The sequence below is a fragment of the Lagopus leucura genome, unplaced genomic scaffold (assembly GCF_019238085.1).
Source record: "Lagopus leucura isolate 7727_CA_CO unplaced genomic scaffold, USGS_WTPT01 Super-Scaffold_100002, whole genome shotgun sequence".
Lineage (NCBI taxonomy): Eukaryota > Metazoa > Chordata > Aves > Galliformes > Phasianidae > Lagopus > Lagopus leucura.
The window spans coordinates 77,974,522-77,997,904 of NW_024962263.1; the positions used below are offsets into that span (position 1 = coordinate 77,974,522).

A 23,383-nucleotide genomic window follows, 5' to 3' on the forward strand; every position below is an offset into this window, starting at 1 on the left:
TGAAACAGTCCGAATCACCGTGATCAGTTTGTCATACAAGGAGAACAAAAAGCCATGTAGGAACCCAAAGCAGAGAAATGTTACTCTTTTTTTTCTTTTACTTCAGATGCCTCCGGGATTATTCAGTATAGTGAGGAACAGAAAAGTTCTCCTTAGTACTATATTGGGGGTAGAAAGTATGCCAGCAGACTTCCAGCAGTTCTGTTTGGATCAATGCATGGTAATAGGCAGCATGTATTAACATGGAATTCAGTGACATAGGGTCAGGAACTGTATGAATTATTAAAATTTGCTGTAGACCTGTTTGCCTTTTGATGAACACTATTTCAGGATGTTGTCTGTACTACTCCTTCTATCTATTGTAATTTAACAACTACCATCTGAATATCCAAGTGGAGGCAAAACAACCTACCATGGAAGTACTTGAGATCCAAGGAGGAATAAAGGTTATCCGTCTGCTGCATGACTCAAAGCAACAGAATCATTCAGGATTTTCCTTTCTGCCTTCTGAAGGTTCTTGTAAAACATTTACGCCTTAGGAAATGTTTGTTTTATGTCTTTTACGTCTGGACAACACTGCCTAGTTTGTTTTTCTCTCTTGCTTACAGACACTTCCCAAAGCCTGATTCAGTAAGAATTAACATGCACAATAGGCAGTGTGCCTCATTAAATCTCCATCAGTGCTGAGGCTGCTTGAGGATTTTTCGATGAAACTGGTTTGATAAATATTGATTTGCCAAAATCCAAGCTTTTGTGCTAGCATTATGTTGTGATGGATTTCCTGTTAAGGCCGATTCCCAGCCTCGGGATAGGATTTCTGGTCCAACATACAGGAAGACATAACTGATTATCAAACAGCCCAGTAATAAGACTATATATCCTTAAGGCTGTAAAAAACTAGTTTGAATTATGGAGAGAAAAAAATTGATCTCCTACATTTTAAGTAGCTTTTGTATGTATTAAACTTTATTACTCACTATGTATTTAGGGTTTTTGTGACTTTCATGGAGGAAAAAAATGGTAGGGATTTGATTTCATTTCTAATGTGGAATGAGAACATTTGAAACTGAGAACTGTCATAGCTGTGACAGTTCCTTCCAAAACGATACATATTTGTGTTGCATGCTACCCATTCCTCTACGCTTGAGGGCTCCTACTCCTACTTTCAAAGTCCCAGCATCCTGCTGAAAAATTGACAGCTAACTCGTGCAGATTTGAAACAGTGACATCTTCCATGGCAACCCAGGAAAAAAAGCAAAGACAGTATGGCTATGAGGCATGTGCTATACCATTATCCTGATATATGGTCTCTCCTAGTTTGTGAGTAGAGGAGAAAGATGGTATGGGAGGACATTCTGCACTCGTTCAATCTCACCCTACTCTGGATTTAACGCTGTAGTTTGTCCTTCGATACTGTGTCTAATAACAGAATTTGGGCTTGGAAAAAAACACTGTGGAAAAATTGGTAAACATAAAACCATCATTTGTGGGTTTTTGGCTCAAAAATCTGTTGTTAACATCAAACTTTCATCCCTCATATGGTGGCTTCTGGTAGATGGCATCTAAAAGCAAACTGCACCATAGACATCCACCCACAGTGGACTAGGAGCTAGTCCGTCATCCCTAAAGATCTCCTTGGCAGAAAGCTCTCATGGAAGTCTCTTCACTCATTATAAGGAATCTGAATTATTTTTACAGCAAAAGAACAGCTACAAGTGTCCTATTACTAATTAGTATCCACTTGGATAAAATACCACAGTCTTTTGTCTCTTGAGTGAAAAGCTGGGCATGAAGAATCAGTGCCAAAAAGAAAAACAAATGATAAAAAAGATTATCCCCATATATTGAAGAAATTTTCCAAGGCAAAAACAGCTAAACTTCTCACAGATAAGAGATAAATTGGAATAAACAGCTGTCAGTGTAAAATAAATATCCTGGATAATGTGCAGGACAGAAATAACTACAGCATCGTCAAACTCCTTTCTTCACTTTATTTAGCTGTTCTTGCATGTAGCTCTCAATCTTTGCACTGCTTTAGTTAGCAGAGCATTTATTTTTGATTCAGCTGCATTTGTTAAGACTGTAACAACGAAAGGCATTTCCTGAGAAGCTGCAAGGATGAGCAGAAAGAAAGAACAACAGCTAAGGAAATATGGGACCCTAGTAGTGCTTTTCATCTTCCAAGTTCAGATTTTTGGTTTTGATGTTGACAATCGACCTACAACAGATGTCTGCTCGACACACACTATTTTACCTGGACCAAAAGGTGAGGAAAATCAGGTTACTAATGCTGAGACCAATAGTGATAGAGGCTGTTTTATTAAAAAGAGAAATGTGGAGGGCTTGCAGCATGGGATGTGGATGAAAGATCTCAGTTACTGCTGTCTGTAAAAGCATCTAGAAAAGTGAAATTGTAACGGGGGAAAATGGCAGAGCAGGGAGATTTGAATTTGTTTTCTTCTTCAGTTACATATTCTCACATATTTTCATATAAATTAAATGCATCTTTTTTCAATTTTCTCCAGCCACATAAATCTTCTCTTATTTCTTGTATTCCTCCCACAGCCAGCACTGTTAGTAGCCATAAACTGAGGAACTTTGTCTGAAAGTAAGCACCTATTCTGAACTGTTAATAGCTCACTCTGCAAAGAGTTGGAGAGAGAAATGCAAAACTTAAAATGACTGCAATGACATTATTTCCAAGTGCTTACCTGTAAGCAGAGTTCTGCTGCATTCATTCAGACCTGATCCAGCAGCTCCTGGACCAGGACCTTCTCTACAGACCTCAAGAAAAACTCGATCAGCTCTGGCATGTGCATCTCTTTTATCTTCAGAATTCTTTGCAAATATATAAAAGCAAATTTTCTGCATTAACTTGCATTTTGTGTAATGTATCTAATGTCAGTGCAGTTGCCTGAAGGCACCACAGCTGAAAATTAGGACTATGACATACAAATCTATCTTGCAGCGACAGATCTAAAATCTATATTCAACACTACAGCTATTGCAGTTTGAACTATTGCCTTCTTTTTAGCAATTCATTGTATTTTTCTACAGGCACCAGAATAAGAGAAAAAAAATGCAATTGATTTAAATTTTAAGCAGAAAAAAAGATTATCAAGTCAAAAGTATTGCTCCAGACTAATTTGTTTTTATGATGGATTATTCAAATGCATGTTGCTTAAAGGACTATTTTTAATCAGCAAGTTAATTTCTTTGTGATTACAATCCAAGCTTTAGCTTTTGCTGCCACAGCATAAATGCAGAGAGATGTAACGATCCTGAAGGGAGCAAGTAGAAGTTTCTTTAATTAATATATGAGTAATGTGAGCTGAAGAACAAAGTTTGACAGAATTGTGTTTAACAAGTCACACGGCTAATGAGTTGGTCTCTGGACAAAGTGGGAGTAGTGGGATTCCAGTTGGTTTCTCTGGTCTAGTTGTGACAGGGAGCATTTAAAGGTTAGATACGATTCTCTGCAAGTGTGATACTGAGAAAATCAGGATTTAGCCATTATCAGCTTCCTGGCTGATAACAAGATACAAGAGGAGCCAAACATCTATTGGCAGGGTCCTCTCTACCACTGTAAAATTACATTACCATAGCCAAGATCCATGACTGTTAAAAGTGTTGAGCAAATCAATTCTAAATTACTGGCTCAAATCCACTGCAGATCATCAGAATATCTTGCAGTTAATGTGATATGATCCTATAGCCTCATTTCAGTTCCTACCAGATTGAGCAAGGCAAGCTATAAGCATCCAAGGCAGCTATAAGCATCTCTCAGTGCAGACTGATTGACTGCCAGTCATTTGGGCAACTACAGATTGAGCAGGCTAGGTGTGTGACTATCCTGCTATTCCTCAGGCACTCCCTGGAGTTGATGAAACACGTTAACCTAGTATGACAGAAGAAAGTCTGATCTGATCCAGTTTTCCTCTAACTGTCTTGTGCCTAAGGACTCAGAACACAGGATCCAAGCCTAGGACCACACAACAGTCACAGACAACACTTTGCTGCTCAGACAACAGTTAAACCCTGGTAATGGACAAACCTCTGACTTCCATTGCTGCAAGGTTTATTTTCTGCGCTCTATTTGTTGTGCTCCTTTGTTAACCATTTGCCTCTAATTTGCTCAGGGTCTTCAGCCATGGTGGAACACAGTGGTGCTCTCACAAGATGGAGGTGCTGAGCTTCTGTAGTACATTGGTCAGCTTCTCCTACCACAAGCCAGGTTGCTGTTGTGGCAACTTCCTTCTACATGGGCTTTGGTATCTAATGGAACTAAGCACCTAGAACTGTAAAGAACTAAAGAGTTTTGAATAGCTTTGCAAGGCTGCAGTGGCACAAACTGTTCAGTAGGCTAGATTAGGCTGTGAGTGAGATTGGCCTTGGTATTACACAGCAGTAGTGCTGCTTTACCTATCACACAGTAAGGGAGGTGAGAAGGCTGAGGGAAAAGTGGGGATATTTGTAGAGATTCTGAACTTATCACCCTTTGTTTCTTGTACCGCTGAAGGTTTCATTACTCACTTCATCATCTAGGCATTCACAGTTGCTACAAGAGCAAGCACTTGACATTTCTGCATTGTCACCCTAAAGATCATCTGTTTGGTGTCCTGAAAATCAGCTGCTGCTTGTACAATCTGCTTGTAACTTGTCTGGGTTAATCTGTGTAAGACAAAATCTCCCCCTTCAGGAATACACCCTTTTATATGCTTAGACTTGGGGTGTCACACGGGAAGTATGATATGACTGCTGAGATGAAAAGAAAGGGTAATTCCAGATTGATTATCAGGAAAGTCTTCATACCTGTTGTGCTGCACTCTTCTGCTTCTGAAGAGTATCAGCAGAACCAGAAAACAGACAGCGAGAAAATACTCTGGAAGGATACAATCTCCCAGGAACAGAAGGAAGGCAGCAGATGTTCTTTAAGTCTTTTGCACTTTCAGTTACTAAGATGAAAGTTTGTCTGAATAAAACAGGTCAGAATCACAAATAAATAGGAGTTTCAGCCTGACCTCTGCTGGTGAAGTGTGATACAAACCCAGCACTCTGCAGTCCCCTCCATCTGCTGCTTTGCCATCATTGTTGAAAGCAAAGGAAAATGAAAACTGTTTTGACAGAATTATGGAAAGAAAATTTATATATTTTCAATCCAGAAAGAAAAAAAAAGAGGAAAAAAAAACTTTAAAAAAAGCAAAAGCTGTTACTTCTCTTCCAGTCTCCTTTTCTATGTAATGCTCAAAGGTCTCAAAAAGAGAGCAGTTATTTAAATGAACGTAGCCCTAGCACAATGGCTGTCTTGTCCTGCCTTCATAAGAAAGCTGATGAGGTATGTCACAAACTGGCTGATACAGCAGCTAAAAAAAGAAATCTGAGAAGCAATTTCTTAGACCCTTATTAAAATATTAAAAAAGAGAAGCAGATTTGTTCTTCCGATCGAAATACATCTTCAGTATTTGTAACTGATTTTGGTGTTTGACCTGAGGTGTTTACAAGTGACTTGGATTTAGCTGGAATGGCTTGGTGTAAGATCTCTGAAAATATAAGGTAGGTGATTCTTATTCACAGTAGATTAAGTAGGATAATAATGACCAAATTCTGCACTCATTAACTTCTTGGATCCAAACAAAACCAGATATAGCATAAACAAAGCAATGAATTTTTCAGGGAAGCCAATTACTTGGACTAACAAGGTTAGTCATGGCTCTGTAGCCTTCCAAGCCTCAAAATAGGCTGGTGGCTGCTGCTTTGAGAGGAACTGTGGGGAAGCAGCTTTTAATGCCATGAGAGAAAAAGCATCAGTTGTTGGTCCGTGCTTTTGCCACAGTAAATCAGTCATCAACAATATTAGTGAAGAAAAATGCTAAGGCCAAAACTTCAACTCTCATCAAAGGTAGGAATGGGGGTAGAAGAAGAACAGGGATGGCTTTACAGAAGTGTGGAATAAGACTGCAGTTGATTTCATGTGGACTTGTGGGAGCTCAGTGTTCCTGAAGTCTGACTCTAGATCTTGCTATCTGTCCCAGGTCTCCCAGCTCATTTCCTTTGAAATCCAGACACAGGACTTCAAAGACCTTGAGTAAGATCCAAGTCGAAAAACTGGAATGAGATGAATACTGAAGAATACAGAGTTTCCCATAGCAATTCAGATGTAAAGTGTTTCCTTACTATTACTTTTGACAAATGGTGCTTATAAACTCTGTGACATTGGCTAGCACCTCAAAAATAGCATTTACTGTGGTCTCCTGTATAGCTGTCCATCTCTTAGCTTTAATTGTTCTTATGCAATTCCACTCCTGAAAAACCTAAAACTCTCTCAGAAACCAGATATGCTGCTATCCACATTTCCTTCCAAAAATAAGAAATGCCTTACCACATCCTATAGGCTGCTCAAACCTATAACTAAGCTTCCCTCTTAGCGCCTCATGTTCGATCTGAAAAGCAGCTCACAATCAACACATAATTCTGTTTTTTACACATTTTTACCTTCATATATTTTAGCATATGCTAAGCTTTTGAAGTTTTTCAGCCTGAGCTACAAAACATGCAGGAGGGCACTTAAATGCAAATTCAAAATATACTGGGTTTGTATTTCTTACCAGTGTAGGTTTGATTCCTCATTCAGACCACTGTAGTCTATGGGTCTTTGAGATCACATCATAACGGCAGGGGATCTGGCTTGGAAGCTTAAATTGGGACAAATCAAGTGAAAGGAGTATCAGAAGTAATACAAATTATTACTGTGCTATTAGGGACACAATATGTATCCTGTTCATGCACAAAGTCCCACAGTTTCAAATAATACAAGTCAGCAGAGCTCCATTGACCCTACTAAGAGTTTGATTCTGACTCATGAATAGAATGAGGGGCTATTTCAAGTGAAGTCAATGGATGTTTAGAAGCAGAAAACAGAAAAGTGAGCAGAGAATCCAATTTATTCTTGAGATTCTTTCCACTTCACCAGGAAAAGTGACTGAGTCTCTGTTCTCTAACGGAGATGAGTGGAAAAAGATAAGAACCTGTGAGCAAAACACTTATATTTCTCATGGTACAAACCAGTGGTACCAGTGAAGCACTGCATGTTTCCTGCAGAGCATGGGGAAGAGTGGTTGCAACTGAAGTTACTCATTATAGCTGGACGAGGCAGTTGGGTTCTTTTCCAAAAAGGGAGAGCCATCACTCTGACCATAAGCTTCTACCTTCCCCTTGTACTGGCTCAACTGTTTATTCATCAGACTTCTCACTGAGCTAATTCAGCTCACTAAAAATGGGTATGATATGCATTATTAGTGTTTCCCTTCTCATTTCCATAACTCATTAAATGCAGGGTGAGATGAGTGCTCAAAATCAGACAGAGTAGGAGGGAAGTATGCAGGTCAGTGCTGAGGGCTGGTGGGAAGAGGAATGAGGCAGGGACGTTGCGTTGAGTCAACTCCAGCCAGATGACTTCATTTAGTTCCAAGACAGCACAAGAAATCCTGTCCTCACTTGTCATATATAGCTTGGAAACAGAAATCCCCACAGCTACCGGAAATTTGCTAAGGATCTAAAGGACACTGAAAGTGAAATTAGAGGAAATCTTGAGGCTTTCCATTGACGTAGCTATGACACACTTATGCAATGGAAAGACAAACAGTTTTATTTGTTTATTTCTTAGAGTCTGTGACTCCCTCTAGTGACCAAACCTCTCAAATGGATTGTATGCATGCAGGTGCTGCAGAAGCTTAGTGGGCGCAAAGCTTTTCCAAGGCAGTCAGTTCCTCCTGGAAAAGCTTCAAAGCTTCAGAATTACACAGGTCATTATTCCTTTATTTTAACATTCAGGGCAATGGCATCACCTCACCTCCCCACAGTGTCTGCAGAAATGGAGAGGGTCCCCGTGCCTGTAGCAGGACTCCAGGCATGAACCGTGGAGAACAGCAGCACTCGTAACGCGCTCACAGGGTACAGCCACATGACATACTGCATATAAAGCCCCTGTGATGGGACTCACTGACAGAAATGCTACATGCATCCAAGGCAAGTAGTGCAAAGCACCCATGTCCAAAAAAAAAAAAACAAGGTTAACCACCCTCTCTCCCTGCGGTATATCAGCCATGACCCAGGACTTCTCTACGTTTTTCAGATTTGGGCTTTAGCCTACCAAAAGAGGTTTTTCTGTCATTTTACAAGGTAGTTATGCCCTGGAGCATGGAGGTAGGTACCAGGGGCTGTAATGTCTACTAAATGAGTTCAGATAGTGGCAAAGAATAGGGCTCTAAAACTGATACAGACCCAGACAGTCTGCTTGGTCTTTCTGCTTCACAGGATGCATTTTCATTGATTCACTGTAAAAGAGAGGCTTAGAGAACACTAGCATCCATGGAGTATTTTTGGTCAGAAATGAGGAACTGCAGCTAACTCAGGCCATGACTTATCAGCACACATGGAAAACTCTCAGTTAAATCCAGCTGGAGGGTTTTGTGTGCTCCTGGAGACAACAAGCCTAAATCCAGTTCAGGAGTTCCAGCTTTAGACCCCACACAGCCTGCAGAATTGCTGCCATGCTGTCATGGGGCAGCATCCACAGATAGGTACAGTCACTATAATCCATCCTGATTCTCTAAGAAGTAGGGTCAGCCCTTGATCACAAGACTTGGGAAGCTACTAAACATAAGTGAACTCTTTAGCCTGAATACTTTCTCCATTTTTATTTGAGGATAGAGCATGCCATGCCAAAAAGGAAAAGTACCTGGGGGTACTGGTGCATGGCAAGCTGGACATGAGCCAGTAATGTGCTCTTGCAGCCCAGAAAGCCAACTGTATCCAGGGCTGCATCAAAAGAAACGTGGCCAGCAGGGCAAGGGAGGTGATCCTGCCCTTCTGCTCTGGGCTGGTGATGCCTCACCCAGAGTACTACATGTGAGATGTGAAGTCCTCAGTACAGGAAACACATAGACCTGTTGGAACGTATCCAGAAGAGGGCAACAAAAATGATCCAAGGGATGGAACACCTTTCCTATAAGGATAGGCTGAGAGAGCTGGGGATGTTCAACTTGGAGAAGGCTCCAGGGACACCTGAGAGCAGCCTTTCAGTATCTAAAGGGCAGCTACAGGAAGGAAAGGGACAGACTCTTTAGCAGCATCTGTAGTCATGGAACAAGGGTTTCAAGCTTATAGAGGTTAGATTTAGGTTAGATATAAGGAAAATGTCTTTTACAGTGAGGGGGGTGAAGCACTAGAACAGGTTGTTCAGAGAGATGGTGGAAGCCTCATCCCTTGAGACTTCCAAGGTCAGGCTGGATGGGGCTCTGAGCAACCTGATCTAGCTGTGCATGTCCATGTTCATTGCAGGAGAGTTGGACTAAATGACCTTTAAATGTTCCTTCCAACTCTAAGGAGTCTATGATTCTATGATTTAATGATTCTATGATATTTAAAATCTGTGACATAGAAGTTAACCAGCTTGCAGGAATATGAACAAAGTAGAGTGATATTTGTTTCACCTATTTGCTACTAGTTCTCCATGTTTCGGATGCTAATGTAATGCATTATCTGAAATCCTTGCAGGAACAGTTTTAAGGTTACAATTTGCTAATAGGGTTAAAACATAACCTGATACTTCTCCAAATGTACAGCAGCACAAAGGAGGATTTAAATTCCAGGCATAGATTAAAACATATGAGGTCAGGATCAGAACTTTTTTTTCCCTATAAGACAAGTCACAGAGCACAAAGCACAGCAGTACAACAATTCAAACACTGTCCAGGAGTCAGATTCAGAATTCTATCAAATTAAAAACAAAAAACAACAACAACAACAAAAAAACTTGAAAGTGTCTACAACAGTGAAATGCTGTCCACATGAAGTCCAAGAAGGAAGGGAAAGATGCTTATTAGAAATTGGAGAGAAAGCCAACTCAACCCCGTTCAAAAACACGGTCAACCAACCTTTCACAGTCCCTCCTCCCTCCTTGCAAATCATAGCAGAACCACAAGGGGGGAGCCTAACCCAAGAATTCACATTTCTTGCCAAAATTTGACATCACATAATACCTACGACTGAGCACAATGGATTGATAATTTTAACACCATACAATGAAGCATTTGGCTTAATTCATTATTAAATTAACAATGAAATGTACCACTAATTAATACTGTTGGCTTCTGCACTTGCCTATCCATACTTAGATGTGATTTTGGGGGAAAAGAATTCTCCTTCTCTTACAGACAGGCAAATTCATCTTCATTTCCAGAGTATGGGAACTAAGGCAGAGCATGTATGCCAAGATGAAACAGGTGATAGATCCTCCTGCCCTGTTCTTTAGGTTTTCTCATGGCTTGAGCAAAAACTAGGACCTCGTAATTTCTCCACATGTCCAGAGCAAACTTTCCCACACCTTTTACCCCTTTAACCTGCCAGCTCTTAGTCTAATGATTGACAAGCAAGAAACGAGCTTCATCTCTGGCAGCCTCATGTGTGCAAAACTTGCTCCAAAGTTCCTCAGAAAAAAGCCATTGCAGCTTTTACTGGCTCTGTATGGTAGCTGAGATTGAAAGAAAACACATTTGGAAAGTAATCACAGCTTCTGTGCTGGTATATTGACTTTCTTTCCAGGGCTCTAAGACTAACTGTTTAAGCAATATTTCTTAATAAATAATAGATAGATAGATAGATAGATAGATAGATAGATAGATAGATAGATAAAAGATAGATAAAAGCTTCTTTCTGCAGAAAACAAGTCTCAACAGAGTCCTTAACCCAACAGAGCAGTCTGTGAGACACACAGAAGGTAATTCACCGGGCTGACAGGTGGTGAGGACCAGGGTGACAGGTGGAATTTGGAAGGTTTGCAAGAATCTGGTTTGCTCTCCCACATGACACAGGCCAAAGAAACTCTCTTAGCTGTTTTTACACCAGAGCCAGAATTGCAGCATATTGCATGTCATAGGGGAATTCACTGCATAGGTAAGGACTGGAAGTGAAGCCTCTTAGGTTTGCCTCCCCTGCTGGAGAACGTGGCCCACTTTCTAAATAACCTCATGTTACCTTTCTAGTCAGAACTCATCCAGCTTTTCCAGTCTTTGAATCACACCCTGAGTCCTTTCTATTATCACACATTTCCTCCCCTGCATGGGTTTGCACACTGTGATCACATCAGCTCTTAACCTTTTCCTGGAACCACATTTTACAAGGTTTTTGTCAGCCTCTGGGAATCTTTTCTGAATTTCTCTCCTACTGAGAAGTGACTCTTACAGTTTTCTCAAGGGCTTCATAGCTGGGTTTGGAAAGGACAATTGCTCAGTTTCTCAGTCGTAAATGATGCTTACACTGAGGTCAACAGCAAAATTGAACTGCAAGTTCTCTGGCTCTGCTGTTTGATGACCTCTAGGCAAGAACTCAGTACAAGCAGGCATCTTTCCATCAGCTCAAGGCTCAGACTTACAGCTTCATCACAGCTTCAAGAAGCTTGGCTTTTGGAAATACATGTGGATTTCTCAAGTATCTTTGAAGAATCAGTAAGAATAAAAAGACGTTTAAAAATTCTCCTGTTGGCTGTTTATAACCTTTTCCCTTCCAGTTTTGTCCTGTGGCAGCTGGTGTTGAAAACAAAGCAACCGAGCGTACCAGCACACAATATGCCATGTGTCTTCCTTGTCCCTTCCTCTAAGGAGCATTTCCTTCCCAGCTCAGCCTTGCATCACCACTGCCCACCACCCCTAGGACACTGTGACTAATGGGGTGAGCCTGATTTCCTCCAAAAGGTCCCAACACTAAAGCTTTCTGTGGCATACGGGACAAACTCAGTCCAGTCCCCATATCCAACACACAGAGGACCTCGTACTATGTTTTATATGCTGCAGTTAACACCCGCTGCCTCTCATCTCTCATCACCCCATAGTGCAGCCCATGACACGCTGCCTGTTGGCTACAAGAGTAGCACAAGGTAAATGAAAAATGAGTGGGTGATGTTTTTCATAAAACAAGAATGAGAGAGGGTACTCAATGAAGCAATCAATCTGAAAGCAACATGGGAAGCTACTTTCTCCCCCAGCACGTAACTAAATCTTTGGCCTTTTTGTCACAGGATGCTACAGAGACAAGAAATATAAATGGGGTTAAAAGGCACAGAACTAACCTTTGCAGGGTAGAATAATCAGTTGCTCTTCACATGTTGACTACTGGATGCAGTCCTTCAGCCAGGTAAACCCTAACGACACTGCTCAGGGGAAGAGTCACCCTCAACACTCAGCTGGAACTCAGTTCCACAAAAGCCTTCTGCTAGGGCTGGAGACTCTGTCCTCAATGAGACAGGTCATTGGTCTTGTCATGTAATACAGCAAAGAGGAAAGATGTTCTTGGGATCAAAACTAAGAATACAAAGATACAAAAATCATCCCCATTTGTACCTCTGATTTTCTGTTTTCCTGCATAAACCCAAGAAAAAAACTATATACAGTGTTAAAGTAGATGATATTTCTCTCTCATTCCTAATTGCAGTCTTGCTTTTTTAGACTGTAAGCTGCTCAATAATTTCTACACATATACACAGTAATCTGTGTAATAGGTCCTTGATCTCATTTGGGGAAATCTCTGCACTACTGTAACACAGTGAATTTTCCTCCTATAAATACTCTGTGACTAATTCAAAATAAAATACTGGAATAACTGCAAAATATGTTTGCTATATTAACATATGCCACTTGTCAAAAAATGAAGGCAAGACTTCTGCTGTACTAAATGCTATGTCCATGTAAAGAACTATTGCAATACATTTACATTCTTTCTGTTTCTATAGCATCTAAATACCTTGAACTCAAGAGTCATGAGGAAAGTTAATAAACTCCAATTGCTTCCGTTGGCATTTCTCCCAGATTTCCCAATAGGTAAACGCCTGTTTATTTATCTGCTTTACAGCTACTAGGCCTTGAAGGATAAGAGTTGGAGTTGATGTAGAATTCCTACACCAGAACAATTTCTCCAAAAGGGAAAATTTTTAGTTTTCCTAATAGTCAGATTTTGTCAGCTCTTCTTTGGAAATTTGTCCCATGGCTACACCACCTTCAATGTGAAATACAGTTTTGAATAAAGGTGACTGTAAACTTGACTTTCTGAGGTTGTATTGCTGCATTTACTACACTGGGTGAAATGTATCATGATGTTTCACTTTCTGTTTGTTTGTTTGTTTGTTTTTTGTGAAAGGGGATGATGGTGAAAAAGGAGATAGAGGAGAAGTGGGCAAACAAGGAAAAGTTGGACCAAAAGGACCTAAAGGTATTTATGATGGTTTGTTGGCTATTATTGGTATATGAATCTCAATACTGAATCACAGAATGGCCAGGGTTGGAAGGGACCTCAAGGATCATGAAGCTCCAACACCCGCCACAGGCACATTTAAATCCTCCCCATTTAATACTAGACCAGGCTGCCCAGGGCCCCATCCAACCCAGCCTTGAACACGTCCAGGGATGGAGCATCCACAACCTCTCTGGGCAGCCTGTTCCAGCACCTCACCACTCTCACAGTAAAGAAATATGTACAACTGCATTTAAGATTAGTGCTGTTTAATGCTTTTCATTCCTTTTGCTCCAGTGGATTTCACAATGCCTGTCAAACATTAATCAGTGAACCTAACCATGTTCTGAGAGCTTGGTGCAATTCCTGCCAATACATAATGAGAGTCTGGCAATAAATGTAAATAGTCACATAATAAACCAGCACATTGACTGCTGCTCTCTCAAGTTGTGACCATGAGCGAGATCCAGAAGACTGACACCCTCCCAGATCACATGTGTAATTGGAAAGATTACTGTTACGTTAGTGAAATGATCTCACAGGTGAAAGTGAATTTTGAATCATGATGCTCAGCAAAACTCAGTCTCAGCTGTCCCTCTTTTATAGAAAAGCAAACAGAGGCACACACTGAGAAACACAGTTCCTCTGATCAAGCAGGAACATCAGAGCTGAGAGCAAAGAGCATAATATGTCTCAGGACTCAGCTCTGTTAAACAAATCTCATACCTTCTCAGTTGCCTGAGCACAGCACTTTGCGCCACCAGACAAGACAGCATCAGTTTTGTTTGCATGTATTAACTCCAAAGCTTAAGGTGCCAGTAAGTGGATAATGCATATCCATATACTTTCTCCCTTGACAGCAGTCTAATATTTTAAGAGTAAGGTTTTCACTTGTATAGAATCTTTTTAATTGCCCTGTTATTACTATTATAATAAAAATCTTTTTCATTTTTAAATGCATTCAGAGGACTTTGGATCTTACCTTAAATAGATCAGGTAAGACTCAAGCAGATCAGGTAAAAAAAAAAAACCAAAAACAAAACACCAAATCCTTAAGAAGCATCTTAGTGATGTTATCTTCAGTGTGAAAAGTGAGATTTCCTAAGCTGTGCTCTCATTATCAACCAGCTACTTCAGAACTTACACTGCTAACCAGTCAGAAAGGTAACCAGTATTTTGGTGCTCCTAGGACTGGAAAGCAAGCACAGTGCAAGCAGCAGCTTCTTACGTACATTTCTACTTCCAGAAGGATTCCCAGCAAAGCCATGAGAACTCCTCCTCCAGAGCAAAGCAAAGGCTTTTTTCTACTATAGAGAAATAGTAATAAGGTAAATTAATAATAATTAAAAAAAAACAAAACAGAAAAGAGACACACTTCCCAAGCAACTTGCTGATGGTATAGTTTAGTTGTGAAGTAAAATCAATATCTGAATACTCACTAACAGTTTTAGTTTGTATTTTCTATATGAAAATATGAAGTTTCTGGCAGATGAACAGGCAGTTTTACTAAGCTGCCTTGCAAAGTCCTACTGGTCCCCCAGCAGCTGTGATATGAGCTGCATGCAGCCACAACAGACCCGGTTTAAGTGCTTTTCTGGCACTGGAGTCACTTTGCTGTTCCCTGCCAAAAGTGGGGCTGCCAGCAGCCCTGAGGCTGACAGAAGAGCCTCAGCAGCCCAGGTTGGTACAAGCAAGTCTAAATAAAAACTAAAGCTGTGAAGCTTGCAGTGTGTTCATGTGTATATTCACACGAGCATGTCTGTTGTGTCTGTCTTACACTGGGACTTGCCATGCTCAGGAAAAACAGCAACAGTAGAGGGGTTGCATTTTGGGGAAGAAACGACAGAAGTAATCCATACTCTTCTTAAAATTTCTTCTCTCAGGAAACAAAGGAACTGTAGGGGATGTCGGTGACCAGGGAATGCTTGGGAAAATCGGTCCGATTGGTGGAAAAGGTAACCCCGACTTGGGAATTTTCTTGTGTTTTTTTCTTCAAAGTAAATATGTGTTTTGTGTGAGTTCCAGGTATGGAGTATCATCAAATATTGGCTGCAGCTGGTGCTCTCCAAAGAAAATTATGCAGAAAGATCAGTGATTAGAGCTAACTGAAATATTTATGTTTCCCACATGCAATATATTGCTTACTTGGCTAAATATAGTTTGCTCAATAGGCTAAGAAATCAGTCTTTGGAGATGATAGAAGAGAAGGGGGAAATCTGGGCCTGGTGAAATAAATAGCACAAATCCTCTGTTACCTCAAAAAGAGAAAGCCAGATTTGTGCTCCTGTATGCAGTGCTCAGGATGCCACACCTGCACCGTGCAAGAAGTGTGTAGGATAGCAAGGTAAGGAGAAGAATTTAAGAGTTTTAAGAGAGAACTTACATAACAAAGAACAACTACTCCACACAAATGAAGGTAGACTCCAACTCTAATCATTCCATGAAATTATTGCTCTAGCATCCTGAAGAGATTAGGCATTCCTTTTAGAGCTGAAGAAGAAGAAATATTACTTCTGCCATAGTGAGATCTGCCTTAGCAACTCACCAGGGATCCACTATCCTAAGGGAAACTCTGTGGTCTCTAGCCAAGCAATTGATCCAGCCAAGCAGGTGAGTGGGCAGAACAACTTATCATGGGAGCTTCTCACACCAGTGCCTTTTAATAAACCCACGATGGCCTCCAGCCAACCCCACTATCAGAGAGGAACAAAAGAATTTGGCCTAGGGGATGCATTTTCAAAACACCTAGACAACTGAAGACACAGATAGCTGTATCTCCTAAGGTGTTTTCAATCACCAAAGGAAACTAGAGTATAAGAATCCCACAAATTGTTTATCTGAAAGTAAACCAGTGATCTAAGCCTTTAAACAAGCTGTCTGTCAACCCAACTGTACAATTTATTGGCCCTTTGTACATGGGTCTTTTTTTCTCATTTCCTTTTTCATGTGCAGAAGCAAAGGCCACTAAGTTACTCTTTAGACTTACCATTAAACATTCAAGTTCTTAAGGAACCAACCCTGAAATTTCAGCATATAAGTGGGCAGGGTGCCAAGCAATGCTAACTGAAATGCCGGTCAGTTACTGACTTCTGTCTTTAAAAAATACAACCATATAAAAGAATAATCACATCAAAACATAGCTATCAACAAGGGAGAGCATGTATTAACACTAATTGGCCTCTGAAGGTTTTAATTCATAAAAGAAGAGCTGACATTAATTTCAGACAAAGTCCATCTGCTCCTGCGCTACACAGCTGAGACTTCTGACAGCTGTCAAATTATAGCTGAGATCATTAAAAAACAGGCTGGTCACCTGTATTTAGATATTAGCATGGCATTTGGAGAAGCAATTCTACCATTTTTTTTATGATACACAGAACTAGAGAAAAGCAAGAGGAAAATAAATCATCTTTCCATAAACTATATCTGAAATGAAATACTGCTCCCTAGTGACCTCATTTTGTGCAGGTGCTAACTGCTGCCCACAAACAGCAGTTGCACACATGAATTCTGAGCCTCAGTGCCCACCCGCCTCATCCATTGCCTTGTCCTGATGTGAAGCTACCAAACCTAGGAAGGTCCTGCAAGGCAGTGAGTGGCCAGGTTTCACCTGCCACAGATTCCTGAGTGCTTGCAGACTCTCGGGATCATGGTGCAGTTTATATTTAAAGCAGTACCAGGAACCAGCTGCACACAACATGCCTGTGTTATCGGCGGGTTAGTCATTAAAGTGTTCTCACTTATTTTCATTAATCATGGCTTGTTTGACTTGGCGCAGTGGCCAGTACAGTACATTAGGCCTTCCTATTAGAAGCACACCACTAATATATTATTAAACAAGTTTTTCAGATATGCTCCCCTGACATATGCACCATATGAGATCTGAGAATGTATTTTCCTCTTTATCCAGGTGACAAAGGAGCCAAAGGCATATCAGGGGTGTCTGGAAAAAAAGGAAAAGCAGGTATGCTGGGCATCTTTCTCTGAAGAGTGCTTGAGCTTGCTTATGCTGGGTCTTCAGTTTCAGGGTTGGTTTGTCCAGAGTTTTACAAAATGTTGAGGCCCATAGACAAACTTCAGAATGGGTGAAACAAGCAGGAATAGTGTGAAAAGTTTTGTTCAGCAAAGTAAGGCTCGTGACATGAGTGATGGTGATGCTACACAGCATAGGGAGAAACTATACAAATGAATGGGCAATGGTTGATAACATAAAACTGAATGCATCAACAGGTAAGGAGAAGTTTAATACTGAAAACTGGAAAGTTTCTGAATACCAAAAGGAATGAACTCCTTTAACAGTCTTCTCTTAAAAGCACCAAGACAAAAACGTACGTAATTTTAGAAAGATCATAATTTGTTGTCAAATGAATGCAACACATTGGCTTATAGGAGGAGAATTTGGATTTGATCACCCAGAAGGTTCTTCTCAGTCCTAATAACCATGGGTGTTTTCCCACCTTCAGTGTTCATTTTTAAGGCATTCCATATGGTTCATCAGATTAGCTTTAGTGAGAAACCATCACCAACTTGTTTTCTTCCTGAAAATTAGAGAGGAAGAAACAAACACTATATCGAGTCAAATTTCAGTTTGACAGCCAACAATACAACCTAGACTTCAGTGCTTGACAGCTACTGATTATTTGAGTTGGCATCAACTATTTCTGCTGTACCACAGCTGCATGCAGCTAACGTGGTCCATCCAACAAGGTTTTTCCAGTCCCACCTCAATGCCTATTTTGAATAATCTTTCACTGAGAAAACAGTGGTGAAGTTATTTCTATCAGAAGTCTAGGGAATCGCTGCTGTCAGTGGATGCAAAGGATGCAAAAGGATACACTTATCTTTCAGATGTAACACTGTGAGATCTTCACGGCAAACCACACATCCACAGTCAGATGGATGTGATGATAAGAAGGGCACTGAATGCGCAAATGCTATACTGATATGGGTGGAAGGAAGATGGCAAACCCTTTCATCTGCAAAATATATATATATATTTCTGAACAGATAAATTCTCTGTCCTTTGTATTGCAACAGGCACGGTCTGTGACTGTGGAAGGTACCGCAGAGTTGTTGGACAACTGAATATCAATGTTGCTCGGCTTAACACATCCATCAAGTTTGTAAAGAATGGTAAGGATCATCATGTATTTGGTGTGATTTATTTGGCTCTTACAACATTTACCACAGCTGTTCTCCCCCTACTGCTGTTCTACAGCAGCATACAGGCCAAGACAGAGGGTCCCACTGTGTGAGGCATTCCAAAAGCATACAGAAAAGAAAGTCTGGTACCTGTAAGAATATGAGCAGCTGGTGAAAGCAACTACAGAACAGCAATGATCAATAGCACAGCAGAAATAATCATGACAGAACAAGACACAGCTTGCTAACTGCCTCTGCACTTTCAGCCTGCTCACCCTCAGACTCAATGGCCATTCACACAACGAAAGGGAAAAAGTTGTGCCAATCTGATCCATAGAGCCAGAAAAAGCTCTAGGAACCTTTTCATCTTGCTGCTGCTGCACAGAAGAGCTGCATTCTTTCACGGTGCTCCTTTCATGCCTCCCTTCACTGAAAGCATCTTTCTCTGTAATAAGGGAGATACCAACACCCCAAAGACACGGGTTATCATAAGTCACGTCTATAGGCAGTGCTGACAGCAGAACAGTGCAAAATGCCCCTTTTGAAAGGAAAGAAGAGCATTTCCTGTTGTAGCAGAGATTTTGGAAAGGCTCTACAACCACTTATTGGACTCAATCTAATCTGGAAATTAAATGTGTCTGAGGCAACTCTCTGGTTCTATGGGCAACTGGCACACTCTCATCTGTATTGCTAAATCCTACAGAACTGAGTGGTCCTCTGCTAACTCCTTGACTGTTTCTGGAGTAGCTCCACAATTTGGGGATTGTTATTTGCCTGCAGCCAAAGCTGTGACTAGGACTACTCCAGCAATCCAGACTAGCACCAGCTACCCAGGAATGTTTCTTGGCACTGCTAAATTCACTAGGATATCTGCTGCCTGAGAGATCTGCCTTTTAAAGTTGCTGAGCAGCTACACCTTTCTTCCTATTCAGTGTCCCTTAGTGGTTACATCAGCTGTGAACATCAGGCACTACTTAAAACGACTTATTTTAGTAGTCTCTTTTACTTTCATCTACATTGAAAAGGCACCAGCTATTCAATTCCCCCGTTTTGCTATCTCACAGCACTCTTCCACAATCTAGAACACAATATAGCAATAGTATCCAAAGCAACCAGGGTGATCCAGAGTTATTCATTGCTACTTGTCCATTCAGTATGCCTTGATTTGGTAACTTCAAGGATGTCCAGTACAAAACAGTCACAGGGGACACATGCCACTCAGGACTGAATGTATGTAAGGTTCTTGTCATTCCTACTGGTAGCATCAGTCTCTGATCATGTCTTTATTGTTCACCCTAAATTCAGTGGTGGGAACAATTTACCTATCTTCTTTTCATTAATGCTAATGTAAAAACCATCTTCTAGTTATAGTGGAAAAGAAGAACCTTCAATAGCTGTTAAAATGCCATTAAAGATTTATTTTCCCCTTTAAAGTTATAGCAGGTATCAGGGAGACGGATGAAAAATTCTACTATATTGTCAAAGAAGAGAAGAATTACAGAGAAGCTGTGATGCACTGCAGAGACAGAGGAGGAATACTGGCCATGCCTAAAGATGAGGCAACCAATGCCCTTCTTGCCAACTACATCTCCTCAAGTGGCCTTTTCCGAGCATTCATCGGAATAAATGACATAGAAAAAGAAGGGCAGTTTGTATATGCAGACAGCAGCCCACTGCAAAACTACAGTAATTGGAAGGATGGGGAGCCTCACGACTCCACAGGACATGAGGACTGCGTGGAAATGCTCAGCACAGGAGAGTGGAACGACTCTGAGTGTCAAGTCACCATCTACTTCATCTGTGAGTTCCTCAAGAAGAGAAAATAAATATGCAACAAAAGATGTCTGGCACCTTCTGTACACACAATAACCGCTCCTCATTCATGCACTGTAGGGAATGCAGATAAACAAGGACAGGGCTGAATCTAGCATAGACTGGGTTAACTAAGACTAACTAATGCGATATGGCAGTGACCATAAAGCCAGCTCAGGTCTGCAGGGGGCATCCAGCCAACTGTGAATTTTTATTTCATTTTTATGTGTAATTGAGGGTGGTTGGGAAAATTTAAAGCACATGGAGACAAACATGATTTCACTAATGCAGCGGAGGACTCACTTATCTCTGCTTCTCACTCAATCACCTGCTTGGTTGGCTTAGGTGTGAAGAACAAAGCAATGGCAGTTCTGCAGGTCTGCACAGCTTGCCTGCAACCTGAGAACAGAAAGAACACTTCTAGCCTCTGATGCCTTCAAAAAAGCTGTGCAAGAATCTAGAAAAGTCCAACATAAAGAAAACAATACAAAGGAAGCACAGCCACTGCTGTAGGAACAGTGCAGAATTTGCTGTCAGAGCCTGGCTCCTCAGTTATCCATGTCAGCATGTTCATAATGGATCAGATTTTCATATCATTGATAATAGCAAAGGAACACATTCCTGCATACAGTGGAAGAGCTCACATTCACACGGCTTCTACGACACCACTGCCAGGACTGTTCTGAAGTCCAGGATGCTTCTGAGACACAACATCTGTTTTACCTTCAGAAGTGATCCTGTTTATTGTTAGTCTTTTCACATGCTGCTTAAAAGTCTCACCTTTCCTCACAGCAGGAGATGCTAGTAAAGACTCCCGGTTCTCTACAAGGAAGTGTATATTTTCTCCCCCACTTGGGACTAAAAAGGAAAAAATGCTATCTGGAAGCTGAGAACACTGGGCACTAGTCATAGTGCAGCCAATGCACATTGCAGGTCACTTTCAGCATTAGTTGCAAAATGTTTCTCTGGATATAAAGAGCTGGACATAAAGGCAGTCCCATCAGCAAGCAGTGCAGAGGGTCAGCTCTAAGTTTCCCTTTTGCAGCTGTATACAGCATTGCAAAGGCAACGAGACAGCTGTCATACTTAGCCAGCCTGCTCTTTGACAGTAAAATCCTCCGTACCATTTTCCAGCTGGTAGTTTGCCTAAAAGCTCATCTCTGAGCAGTGGCCAACACCAAAGCATCCCAGGAGACTCTGTGACTCAGAGCTACTTTTGTAAGCCAGTTTATTGGCTACTTGTTATTCCAGAAAACCATTTGTTGTTACCAGCAGGAAATTACCTGTGTTGCTACACACCCTCCAGGGAACTATTCAGTCCCAAGAATGCAGGTGTGTGACCACGTATATTTTCATTGCTTCCCAACTATGCTATGAGCGTACTTCAGCAAACAGGTTTGCTTAGCACAATGTACCTCATCCTGAATTGTTCCTTCCCTGAGAATTTATACTCCCCAACATCAAGCAGAATTACACTTTTTAGGATCTACTGTAATAAACTTGTTAAATTATTCGGGTTTTAGAATCATTAATGATTAATGATAAAGAATTAATGGAAAAAGTTTCTTGAGGAAAAGTACTGCCTTTTGCAAGGTCAGGTCCAGACACTCACAGTATGTCAGTTCTTACTAGTCATGAGGAAATGGCACACTGACGTTCCAGTGGGTAGACAAGATCACACTAATACCTTCCCATCCTCCCTATCCTTACCTTTCACCTGAAATGTATTAAAACACGTTTGCCAGATTTGGAGTGGAGGGGTCTACAAGTGTCTAGATTGAAGCTAGGATCAAAGTAATAAAAAGGTAGCTGGATTCCATTGACCCTTCTAGCAGACAGCAAGTTACAAGTAACCCAGGACCATGCCCGATACATAGGAAGGAATGACTTCCCATGGTGGAGGGAAATAAGTGAGGAACTTGGGCTGGGTTTCTGCAGTGGAGAGGCCACAACTGCCTCAAGCCTCCACCTCACTGACCACACCAGTTTCACTCTTTCTTAAATAGAAAAAATAAACAAAAACAACCCTTCTAGCCACTGTGCATTCATTGGGCAAGTAGACCCTGGCTGGCTGTTTCTTTGCTAACTACAGAACAGGGACAGCAGAGGATAACAGCACAGATTTTCAAACTAGCAAGGCATACTCAAGATCATGTGCTCGTGCAAACCAGTCCTGCATCACTGGGTCTCAGCTAATTTTGCCAAGAAGTCTAGCTAATAGGCCAAGCCAAATAAGACACTACACCATACAGGAAACCTGGCAGGTAAGTCCATATACCACTGTACCATGCAGACACAAGCTTAAGCTTGCACTAACTCAAAGATTATAGCAGTGTTTTGCAGGAAAAATATGCCAGTTATAATTAAGAATTTGGGTTATATCACAGGTTTCATTGCTAGCCAATGGAAAATCACTGTGGTGGGTAAAGGTTCTTAGGTTTCTACATGAAGTGGCTGGATCCAGGAGCACAGGAAATGGTGTCTGACTATTCAGGATTTGTGGTCTGTTGGCGTAGGGTACTTAAACCATTTTACCTAATCCCAATATTATGCTTTTCCCATGTTTTTCTTTTCCTCATACCCAGTCTGAAACTTTCTTGTTTCAATTTATACCCTCTGTTACTTGTACTTACACCAGACACCACTGTGTAGAGCCTTGCTTCATTTTCTCAAAGACTCTCCTACAGGTCCCAGCAGACAGCTGCCAGGTTCATGCAAAGTGACTTCTATAGGCTGAATAAATCCATTTCCCTTACCTCCTCCTCACTATCTTCAGCAGAAAATGCCAGTTTCCCATGCCTTTTCTGAATGGGGTTGCTTAAAAGCGCACAGTGGCTAGATGTGGTCTAATAAGTGATGACTGGGAGGAAAATCCCTTCAATCTCCTGGCAGTGCCCTTGCTAACACAGTCAAGGGTGCTGTGAGCCTTCTCTGCTGCCGGGCCCCATTCCGTGTCATAGGCAGTGCTATCTGCCAGATTTCCCAGGGGACTTCTCTGTAAAGTCAGCACTAGCCTGTCTCCATCTAGAGTTCTGCCTTCCTAGCTGCAGGAAACTTTGCATTTGTCCTTGCTGAGCTCCTTAAGGTTCCTGTCAGTCCAACCCTCCAGCCAAGCCAGCTTCCTCTGCATGGCAGCCTTCCTGTGAGT

The 23,383-nt window shown here is 41.2% G+C and overlaps 1 protein-coding gene across 2 annotated transcripts; it reads left to right on the forward strand.

Moving 5' to 3' along the window:
• The first annotated feature begins 1,969 nt into the window (after window positions 1-1,969).
• COLEC10 (collectin subfamily member 10) lies at window positions 1,970-21,746 on the forward strand. 2 transcript variants are annotated; one of them, XM_042868631.1, is made up of 7 exons: window positions 7,993-8,025; window positions 12,785-12,872; window positions 13,189-13,260; window positions 15,165-15,236; window positions 17,192-17,245; window positions 18,319-18,414; window positions 19,858-21,746. In XM_042868631.1, the coding sequence occupies exons 1-7, from the start codon at window positions 8,008-8,010 to the stop codon at window positions 20,247-20,249; spliced, it is 792 nt and encodes a 263-aa protein (XP_042724565.1). In that variant the 5' UTR covers window positions 7,993-8,007; the 3' UTR covers window positions 20,250-21,746. The 2 variants fall into 2 exon arrangements, with proteins under 2 accessions (XP_042724564.1, XP_042724565.1); XM_042868630.1 differs by lacking the exons at window positions 7,993-8,025; window positions 12,785-12,872 and adding an exon at window positions 1,970-2,266.
• The last annotated feature ends 1,637 nt before the right edge of the window (window positions 21,747-23,383 follow it).